Source organism: Xenopus laevis, chromosome 1L, assembly GCF_017654675.1.
Source record: "Xenopus laevis strain J_2021 chromosome 1L, Xenopus_laevis_v10.1, whole genome shotgun sequence".
NCBI classification, from domain to species: domain Eukaryota; kingdom Metazoa; phylum Chordata; class Amphibia; order Anura; family Pipidae; genus Xenopus; species Xenopus laevis.
The window spans coordinates 180,154,295-180,166,406 of record NC_054371.1 but is presented as its reverse complement, the minus strand read 5'-3'; the positions used below and the strand labels follow the sequence as shown (position 1 = coordinate 180,166,406).

Here is a 12,112-nt window from a genome sequence, read left to right as displayed (position 1 = left end):
TCTTATATTGGATATAAAATGTTTTTTACTGCCTTTCCTATTTTCATACACATCTACAGTGTAACCCAATGTCCTTAGGCTTTTTTTCACTTAATTTAATCGATTAAGGATGAATATAAATATTTTTCAAAACCAAGGCTCAGGTCCTAAAATATCCGCCTGTTCTCATAACAATTAGTGAGATAACAATTAACAAGGAGGTCGTTTTCAATGTTTTCAAAATTATTTGTAAATATATTTGCTATTGAAAGTATCTGGCTGTTGCTAATTCTGGCTCCTGAAACCATGTAGGAAAAGCCAGCTGATTAACAGACCTGGTGGAGAAAGGTCTGTTGCTCGAAGAGTCAGATGCAAAGATGAGAAAGGAATAAACAAATACTGATGTTACTTGCAATTACATTTACAATAACTTTGAAACCACTGAATATCTGTAATGAACGAATGTTGTTCAGAATTACAATTTCATTCACTATGCAATATATACTTTTTGGGAGGACATCTCCTTTAAAGGAATGGTTGTGCATGAAAGAGGGTGCAGCCTTGATCTGAATCATAAGCCAACATTAAAAAGGCAAGAATTAAGGACACCGTAAAGGTCATTGAGTCTGTTATACCTGCACCAAGAAATCTTTGCACCAAGCTGCAATATAGTAGATCCGCCCTAGCCAATAGCTTTATTTATCTTCCTAAGATGTGCCAAAACACAGTGATTTATAGTCAGATTCATTCTGCTCTTATAATTCTTAACAATCTGTTTCTTTAGGCTTCCAATCTGTTTCTTCCGGCACTAATGACACCTGTTTGTCTGTTATTTGCATCCTCTGGCATGATGTAATCAGACATAACACTCATACTAGATGCTGATATTAAATATCCATAAAGTATCTATGTGTTTTAAGAGGTTTAGCTGCTGGAAAATATGTAATGGACATTTATATGTTTCTTGTTACTACATGTAATTGTTGATATGTACTGGTTTGGTTCCAGAAAATACACATAAGTAGGATGCACAGAGGGCTTGCTGGTACTCTGGTTTAATCCAACACTCCAAAAATATACAAGCAGAGTCACTGGCACCTGATGAAACTGACCCCCATTGAGGGAATGTGATAAGGACTAGTAGGGAGCAGGCCAAACTAAAAGCTACAGAACCAAACTACTAAATGTGCAGGTCGGAGATGCACCCATCTGCCCATCTCTGATATCACTAGGGGGTTGGGAGTGTTTACTAAAATGGTGGGGAAACATTGGGGCAGATTAAGAATAGGTGGGTTGCGAATAACAAATATGGACCTTAGTGCAAGCTGCAAGAGGCAAGGACTGATGGGATAAACAATCACTGTAAAATACTGCATAAAATGTGTTGGTGCTACATAGATAAAGGATAATAATAACAGAATCAACGATCTGGTAAATAAGCCGAATATAAATACTGTGCCCATTGCTTAGTCAACTGCACTAAGATTGTGTTTCTCCCTGTACATCATCAGCTCTAGTTGTCCTATATAAAGTTTAGAGATACGGCGTCAAGTTGGGAAACTGATCTACATTGAAAATGACTTCTGGCACACCATCAGTGTGTACAATTCAGAGTCCCATGTAAAAGTTCATAAAAATTAAACAAATTAATAAAGACCACAATGAACATAAATACAGCCGTTTGTATTTAGGGGAATGCATGCTTTTCAGATACCTTTGATGTACATTCACATACTTTGAGATGCCCGATAAAATTTTAAAATCTGATTTAAAATGAAATTAACATGTATCATTGCTACTGTTTTATCAGTCTAATACAGTAATTATGTCCTGGAGTTGCCCTTTCTCTATTTGTATGAAATATTCATCAGAATCAGAATGATAATAGTCTATCTGTTTTGTTTTATATAATTAAATTAGTGTGGTTACATACAAACACTAACAATTAGTGCAACAATGTCCTGTGGCCACTTTAAGCTCGACAAGACCCACTCATTTCACATCTCGGGTCTTTCTGATCAAACGTGTAACATCATTTTATGATGCAGCACCTTTAAAGATGGACCCATCATAACAACAAAAATAATCAATAGAATCATCTTATACAGCCTTCTTTCTCAGATGGAATAACTGAATAAAAAGAAACCTTCACATCTTGACACAAATATTTCTTGTTTGCGGGTCGAATACAAAATATTAAGTTCACAGAACAACTTAATGCCATGGCATTTTAGGGAGTGGAAAGAGACTATTGATTATCATAGTCACTATTTCCCAAGTATATAATTGTAAAGATATCCTTCGAATCAAATATTTTATTTTTAGTTCTTAAAAGTAATGATCTTTTTTCAAAGGGGACCAATAAAAACAGATGCAACCAGCGCTGTATATATTGGAGGAGTTTATGACGTTGTATACATAAGTACAGATCCGTTTATACAGCACGACGATGGTCTGTATATAATGTGTAAACGCATATATACTGTAGATCTGGATATATTTATATAAAACCACCGCTATCCAAGAGCGTGTAATTATGTTTGTTTTTTCCTGTCCGATACCTTCCCCTTGATACTTTGCCCGTGACACTGTCAATAAAAACAACAACATTCCTTTGGCCAATGTCCCAGCAGCCTCTTAGTAGAGCACCTGCAGATGAAGGCAGATCTGCAAGGCACCTAACAAATGTTCTGTTTCTTGGAAACCTCAGATTCCGTGATATTTCACAGTCTGCAGCATCGAGAGATTAGCACCTGATGGGCCAACAGATGCAATCAGCCACGGATGAAGCATAATAGACAAAAATTACATCATTTCACTATTATGGTGCTAAATCTTCACCGATGGGTTGAGGTGTTTTCATACTCACAAGCTTGGAGATGAACCTGCTAAAAATATGATGTAATATAATGAGAGTTGACTAACTATGAGACAAGCTGTAAGCCCAAGAGTCCTCTGCTGTACTTGTATTCTGGTCAGCGATATGTAATAAAAATATCCCCTGCTTATTACTTTTACAGGAGGTTCAACTCCATCTTACTATTTAGAGCAGTGTCAGTTACAACCGTCTCATGGGACAGTATTCCTAACACTGATATTGCTGGGAAATATAGAAATTCCAGTTCACTTTGTAGCAGGAATGACAGCAGATAAGGTAGCTGCTGGCGGGGCAGGGGTATAGAGTGTCATGTGGAACCTTAACATTGTATAATATACTTATAAACATTATCTTAATGTAAGTGTGTTCCTTAAGGCTGTTGACACACTTGGGGGACCATTTACTAACGAATGAATTTTAATTTTTTTTCTACAAATCTCAAAAAATTGTTGTTTCTCTTTTTAAAAAAAAACTCTGCCATTTTGAGATTTATTAAGTGAAAAAACCACGAAAACCGCCAATACAAAATTTCACGACATAAAAGTTGTTGAGGTCCTATTGAAGTCAACGGGAGCTGCACTGATCCTATTGGACCATTTAAAATCAATTCAGACTTTTAGAGGTTTTCGGATTGTCCGAAAACTCGAATTTTTAGAGGTTTTCGTAATTTTTTGGCACGTCGTTCAGTGGAATTTTCCGTTCATACATTTTTTATTTGGATTTATTAACATATGTCATGACATTCGTAGTTTAAGGGCTGAACTCCACGGACGTCTGTCGTCACAAATCTGATGTAGTCGCACACGTGAATATATAATGAACGAAAAACACAGGTAAAACCTTCATTCTATCCAACACTACACGACTGTCGGTTGTGAACGCAGAAAGCTGTGTCTTCATCTAATGTCTTATCGTGTTATTTTTACTTGCTGCTTTTCGTTCAGTCCCATTATATTTTCACGCATGCGCCTACATCCGATTTATCATCTGCGCTATGTCGTTCAGACACGAACCAATAAAAGACGCCCGCGGAGTTCAGCCCTTAAACTATGAATGTCATGCCACTAAAATCCAACCTTTGATAAACAGGCCCCAGTTTATGTTCTTCTGTCTGAAACACTCACCAAAAAATAAAGCACTTACATTTGCAGTTTTCTCGTGTAAGTCAATGGGAGCTAGAGGTTTTTTTTCACCAATGGAGAATCACAAGTGAAATTAGACTAAAAAGCTTCTGCTACAGGGGCCTATCACTCATAGACACGCAAATAAAGTGAAAGAGAATCTGTTCTATGCTCTACTGTGTCTGGGAGAAGAGATCTGAGCCCAACCACATTCTACTGTAAGCTTGTTTGCTGCTAATTCACACTAATCACTTAACAAATTCACACAGCCAAACATTTCCCATGCATTTCCAATTAATGTGTACATGAGTGTATGACCAGTGCTGTGTTTGTTAGGGCAGAATAATTACCAAAGGGCATGTAATCTGCCTGTGAGTACACTGCATAAAGCATATCATTAGTGTCATATAAAAATTTGATGATGGCCTAGAATTGTTGCCTTTTCTGTCACTTTTCTGAAATACAGAAGTGTAGATTTTTAAAGGGGAAGTATATCCTTTATTATAACTTGAGCTTTTTAGTTTATATTTCTTAATGTGTTCAGTAAAGCATTTTGGCTATAAACTATAATGAAACAGAGCCACCTAATGGTCAAAATGTTACGAATTAATCATCTCCCAGGCACATTCCTCTATTACCTTTAATTAACATCACTATGGTGGCACCACCTTTTAAAACATTATTTAGATGTTATCATCACTTCCAGGACATAATGAGGGCAATAGCATTTTTTTATCCATTGCCTTGGATGCCTCCAAACACAAACACTATTGGAGGGTTCCAATTCTTCCTTGGGATTCAATGTAAAAACAAATTCATGTCAATAAGCAGGTCACATATCCAATATCTTCCTTCAGTCAAACACCGTATAAATCTGTGAAAGAAATGCAGTGCTCGATATGAAAAACATTATTCTTGTTATTTATTATTTACTTTTTCTTTTAAGGTTTACGATTGAAACTATTATCTGGTTGCTTGGGTTGCACTTACCCTAGTAACCATGCACTGTTTTTAGTTACAAACTGGAATATAAAGGAAACATACTTTCCCTTCTGCAAACATTTCCCATGAAAAACTCATAATCTTACATTTATTTATAAACTAACAATCATGTCACATATTTTTACTGTAATGGTTTTCTTATATATTTCCCATCTGGGCAACAAGTATTTTAACTATTGTTGTGGATCACAAGTCTGTTTGGGAAGAATAGTTGCAGCAAAACCTGATGACTGATTTCTGCTCAATCTTGTTCATTGATAGCTGCCAACTATTACCGTATCAGCTCTATGTGATTCCTCTGGACACAGCCATTATTACATCATCAGTACAAATTAAACAAGTGTCCCTTTCCTATCTAGGAGAAAACATTCCATAACATTTGGGTCCATCCTCTTTGGGTTTTTGGCTCTGAACTGCAACCTTGTCATTTTTATATTTAGTATCTGGATTTGTGTCAGATACATTCCACAAGTAATTGTCCTCCAGTGAAAAGTAGTTCTTGTGCAACACAAACAAACCTTAGGAAAACAAGGTAGTGACCACGTTACCAACAGAGGTTATGAAAACAAAAATATAGTCATTGCCTGAACTTTTGGCAACTGTATCACCAGCAAATAAACATTATTCAAAACTCTAGCAGACCCAGTGATGATTATCATAATTAAAGATTTGTAATAATAAAAAATAAAATAAATGATGATAATAACAGAGTGAATAAAAAATATTCGCAGTTATCCAGTTTTTAGCAAACCAAATCTGCCTTTGCCATCCATTGATACACTAGATAGTGAATTCCTAGTTAAGTTTATAATGGTGGAAGATAAAAAGGGAAAAAACGGAGAAATGTACAAATCATTTATGATGTCACAGCGCACAACAATAGACTAAAAAACGCCCAGAGTACTACATTGCTAAAGCAGTCAACAAAGAACTTAAACTGAACTTGTTTCTGAGGAAACTTACAGTAAATTAGAAGAAGAAGAGGCTGTTGGTCCCCTGTCACAGTTAAAGAGGGTGTTTACCTTTAAATGAACTTTTAGTATGATGTAGATGGTATGCTGATACAATTTGCAATTGGTTTTAATTTTTTATCATCTTTGGTTTTTGAGTTATTTAGCTTTTTGTGCAGCAGCAGTTTCACCAATCTGGTTGCTAGTGTCCAAAGTACCATACATTGATATGAATGAGAGATTGGAATATGAAAAGAAGAGGGACTGAAGAGAACGATTAATAATCAAAAGTACCAATAACAATATATGTGTGGCCTTAAACAGCATTTGTTTTTAGATGAGGTCAGTGACCCCCATTTGAAAGCTGGAAAGAGTCATAAGAAAAGGCATATCATTCAACAACTAAAATAAAAAATTAAGACCAGTTGAAAAGCTGATTAGAATTAGCCATTCTATAAAATACAAAAAGTTAACTTAAAGGTCAAACACCCCTTTAAAGAGATCCTCACAACACTGATTTGTTCCCTTGCCATAATGACATATGTGTGTTAAACAGAAGACTGGTCCATACTAAATAAGGGCCTTCAACTAAACACTAAACAACCTTCAAAATATCTTAACCAAAGTTACCCAGCTGATATTTTTTCCCTATGGGCAAACAAGCTAAACAGCCGTGAGTCCTTGGGTAACGCCAGGGCTCTTTATAAGAAGAAGAGGGCAGGTGCAGAGTTAAATATTGGTTCTCTGTTAGACATTATGTAAATGGGGTGCAGTTGGATTGATTTATAAGCCCAGCTGCTCCTACAATGTCCTATTAATTTGAATGTAATTTTACTACTACAAATAAGTCATAGATTTTACATCTCATTCCTTCAAGTAGACCTCTCCAGTCAAAGGGCTGTCCCCATGAAATTCTACTGTTTGAGCATCTCACACATATGAGACAATAAGATCCCAGAAATGACAGTGCTTTAGTGATGCTAGGTGGTGTTTAGCCCATCTGATGCATATCCTTGAGGACCTAGAGTGTGGGTGGAACAATCAGCTTGTTCTAGTTTGTTAGGCCTGAAATGCGTAAGGCTAAAGATTGGCATGGGCTGATAACAGCTGCCAATGGACACATCATACTTTGGAGTGAAGTCCGTTTTTTTGCCAGCCTACAATCGCAAATGACCCAGGTTGGCAACTTACTGGCCCAGGTATGGGGACCTTTGATGGGCTTACTGGAAGATTTGGCAGGTTCAAATCCCGCTGAGGCAAGGACTCTTCTCTTCCCAATGTCCTTTACCCCTGACATAGTGACCCGATCGTTTGGCCCCAGTGGATCATTCTTGACCTTATCAAATAAGCAGATCTATGGATGTATGGCCACTTTAAGGCTTTGTTCTTTTTTATATTATGAAGTAAATAAAGTCTTTTTAATATCATATTACTCTGAAATGCAAAGTGTATTGTTTTCTTTAAAGAAGAAACTTCTGCAGAAGTTTGGTTATAGAGAGACCATAAAACAATTTTGCAATTGTTTTTCCTCTGGATAAAAAAGCATAGTTTCCCAAGAAAACATATATGTATGGAGGCCATCTAAACAGCCTACAAGCACTTGAAGAATAAACTTCTAGATAAAGAAAGATGACTTACTTATGCTGCCATTATCTCTATTATATTTGTGTATAAAACCTTGATCATTGTAGATTCTGTTTTTGAGCAGAAAGCTAATTACCATTTTCCCCAGCATGCCAGATGGTATACGCTGCATGCCAGTGCTCAGTACAGGTGTATATGCAAGGGTGATTTTCTATTTCTGTTTTCCATCAGACGTTATACCAGTGGACATTTGATGTTCAGGAGGTGGGGAAACCCGACACGTCTGTTCTGGGTCTTATTCTGAATACTCAAAGACACATCTGTGGGATTTGCTATACACAAATGGTACTAAGAAGTTATCATCATAGGGAAGGTAACGTCATAGGAAATATGGTAGCTAATTTGATCTATGCATGGTGCACCACCTGCCTTGGTTACCATATTAACTCACCTATTTGTGGACAACTATTTTGCATCAACTGTATCAACAGGGAATAGCAACAGGCCTGGACTGGGATTCAATACAGGCCTTGGCATTTTAAGTACAGAAGCCCAAACAAGCCTTCACTAGCCCAATGAATAGTGACTGTCTATGGGATCTTACTGCAGCCCATCTGGCATTTGCCAGAATCCACAGATTGCAAGTCTGGTCCTGAGCAGCAATGTCCTGAAGTTACAGGTGCATACCATTCACCTAATAGGACCTACTGGTGCGACTTGTCCCCTATACCATCTGCACTGCACACTTATTGAAAAGCATGAACTGCACAAAATGAAAAAGGGAGCATCACGTCACTTTAGTATATAGAAAGCAGATTACAAGAATAAATGATCATGATTATAGAAGCAGGCTAAACATATCAAACTCCTCAGCTGTAACTCTTTGCTTAACCCCCTTTCCTGACCCTCGACAAATGTGGAAAAATATGGAGCAGAGAATGCCAAATGCTGGCGCAAAATGAAAAGATTCTCCAGATCCGCCTCTGTACACAAACCCTCTCCACTCCCTTTGCTGCAAGCAAAATATTTCTCTGTCCTGTCAGAATGTTTTGCTGTCACACTTCATGAAGTGAGAGAGAATGAATGAAGTGGTCAGACTACACACGAGTAGAAGAATGCGGCCTAGACAGGAACATTACTTCAACTGATAACTGGGAAGTAATTAGAACAACGCTCTGTTCTGTTCAAGCATCATATCTACTGTAAAAAAATAATCCTGCATCAATTATAACCAATTACAACCCACACCACAATAGTAGATTTTTACCTAAAAATAAAAAGCTGTATAACTGACAACTGTCCCTAATTTCAACTTTCCTGTCTTTAGTAAGTTTTGTCTTGGTTTTTTTTTTTAAAGCTGACCTACTGCACAGAAGAGTACAGGTATGGGATCCATCATCCAGAAAACCTGTTATCCAGAAAGCTCCAAATTGAATTGAATGTCCAAATAATCCAAATTTCCTTTTTCTCTGTAGTAATAATATAGCAGCTTGTACTTGATCCAAACTAATATATTATGAATCCTTATTGAAGGCAAAACCAGCCTATTGGGTTTATTAAATGTTTTCATTATTTTCTAGTAGATTTAAGGTATGAATATCCAAATTACATAAATATCTGTTATCCGGAAAAACCCAGGTCCCAAGCACTCTGGATAATAGATCCCATACCTGTATCGCCTACCTGCCAGTAATCAGCTTAATGTGCTCGCTCTCAGCATAGAGATATTTAAAAGGGGTGTTGATCGTCACCATTAAACATGTTATAAATTGTATTTGTGGCACATTATTACACCATTTATATCTATTCTAATATGGGGCAAAGTCCCAGCAAATGCTGATCGTACCCAGCACCAAAGGGGTAGGGCAAAGAGAGCTTTTGCCCTGGGAAGGCATATTGATAAAATACAAAATTATATTTTTTAGTATATAAATCAGGAATCTCCAACCAGCATCCCTAAACCCACAAACATGTTGGCGATTAACCCATCACTACTAAGTACAGCGCTAATTGCAAATGTGTGTTTTACTGACATTGGGTTTAATCTAGGCACAAGGAGAATCTGGCGCAGGCACGTGCAGAATTCACCCTGTATAAATAAGGTTAAGATTTGCATATACAACATGAAAGTTCAGAATTAAAAGCAGATCAATCCGTTTAATTGAATCCATCACTGCTCCAGTTCCATTAATATCATGTTCATTAACCAATCAACGCACAATTGCTGATAATATTCTGCACTTTGTGGATGCCAGGGAAGGTAATAACACTGCAGGTATTCAAAGGGTTACATAACAAGCATGGGGGGGGCTGCTCAGTGAATGGAAACCGGATAAATCCTGCGATATATATAATTGGCATCATACAACGATAAAGATGATGTATATTTGTTGCTACTACTCAGCTGTCAGTTGCAAAAATCAGATTACAGCCAATATTCCTGTTCTAGAACATAAATCATTATTCCTGTTCTCAGGTGTATTTTCCATGTCAGCAGAATGTAAATCATTTGAATTATGCAAAAGAACTGCAAAATGAATAACCCATATTCTGCATGCCAGAATACCAGCACTCAATGGGCAAAAGCTTGAGCAGAATGACCCACGATCCTCCCAGCAATGCAGCCTTTCTGTTTGTAGTCCTCACCGTGTAGCTAAGATATGATACTACAAACAAGGAGATTCCGTATACCTTTACCTAGCATAGCTCTGACACTGGCCAGCCTGGGAATGCAGCAATAATGGCCCCACACAACTCTGATGCAGACACTTGTATCTGTGGGACATCTGGGAGCAGCTCAACAACACACACCTGTATATGCATTGAAAATATAAACAGCATGCATATGGAAACTTCCCAAGAACAGCAGAAATAAATGTTACTTCACTTTCAGGATATGATAACACAACAACATTGTAACTGAGGCTGAAAAAAAGTCCAACCTGTTATAACTTATGTATGTATATATGTACAGGTAAGGGACCTGTTATCCAGAATGCTTGGGACCTGGGGTTTTCCGGATAATGGATCTTTCCATAATTTAGATCTTCATATTCGTCTACTAGAAAATCATATAAACATTAGATTAACCCTGGTTTTGACTCCAATAAGGATCATTTATATTTGAGTTGGGATCAGGTACAAGCTACTTTTTTATTATTACAAAAAATATTAAAAAAATGTGGATTATATGATCATAATGGAGTCTAGGGGAGACTGCCTTTCCGTTATTCGCAGCTCTCTGGATAACGGGTTTCCGGATAACAGATCCCATACCTGTACTACTAAAACGACATGTTGGCTATTATTTTAGTTTCCTCTATGGTATGATCCAGCGGAAAGCAGAGCAGTAGAACATAATAAATACCAGGAGCCATGTATTTCATGAGTTGATCACACAGGCGTCACGTGATCTATTATATTATTTTATAGACAGGTACAGTAGGACCCTGGAAAGGAATATTCCACTTCACCATAAGCTTGCCATTTCTGTCATTTTCTAAGTTCTAAATTCAGAGTAATGTTATGAGGAGAGGACATACAAGCAGTTAAAAGTCAGCAGTCGGCTGATCCTGAATGAGGTGCCAGTCGCGCATTGTTACCCCCAATAGGCAGTGTGGCAGTTGCGCGCAATTATATAACCTGTGGGCAGCGTGAGGCGGCTAAGGGCAAACACGTATTAAACGAATCCCTATCATTTGTCTTTCTGCTAAACAGTAACCTGAGTTACCCTTATCCCCAATCCAGTCAGCAGTCCCGAAGCATAGTGCCGTCTAATACTCTTCTACCCCTAAAATCCGGCTGCACCAATGACAGACAGGAGACAGCTTGTGCCGGTCAGTTAGTTACCCCTCCACTCCCCTGTTGCTGCTGCTGCTGCTTCACTCACCAGAATGGAAGGGATCAGAGCAGAGCACCAGTGCTGAGGGGAGCAGCAGAATTCTCATTGAAATTGTCCAAATATCCATCACCCCGGCTGGGCTGAGCTGGAGATGTGGCTGCAAGAGGGGAGTGACAGGTTTAGGCACAGGATCCCCCTGGATGTAGCAGGTTGTTCATTTCCTCAGCTCCTACGAGGGACTGGCTGGGCTTCGGGGATGCCTTATATTCTGGGCTGTATGAGAGTGAGGGTATAGGATAAGGGGAACCCTACAGACGTTTCACGGCAACTGCAGTCACTTCCAAATAACCAGACGGGCTTGAAGGGACTGGGTTAGGGATCCTATTACCACGATCATGTGACAGGATACATACAAGCGAGACACGTTCTTTTTTTTTTTTTTTTAAAATGACTTGTAGTAAGGAGCGATATCACTGACTGAACTGACAGAAGGCGGCAGAGAGTCGTGTCACAGGAATGTGCGGGAAAAGCGCCGCTCTGTGTGACTGACCGCCGGTTCCATCCACGCAAACGGCCGAAACTCAAATAAAACTAATAAGCGGCGTGTCCGCGTGTGTAAGATTATTATTGTGTAAAGTTTATTAAACAATACACTTCTGTGGCTCTGCCCTAGTGACACAAATGAACCAGGAAGTCTCTCACCTCACATATCAGGATATTTAGATTAGGGATCCATCAAATCCACTTTTTTGGATTC

At 38.2% G+C, this 12,112-nt stretch overlaps 1 protein-coding gene across 1 annotated transcript in view; it reads right to left on the bottom strand.

Annotated features, from left to right (window-relative positions):
• Positions 1-11,824, bottom strand: part of kremen1.L (kringle containing transmembrane protein 1 L homeolog) — a 96,137-nt gene extending 84,313 nt beyond the window's left edge. The window contains exon 1 of the mRNA XM_018263857.2: positions 11,404-11,824. Within this exon, the coding sequence (XP_018119346.1) occupies positions 11,404-11,482 (79 nt within the window). The 5' untranslated portion in view covers positions 11,483-11,824. The remainder of the gene's footprint in view (positions 1-11,403) is intronic.
• Between the last annotated feature and the right edge of the window lie 288 nt (positions 11,825-12,112).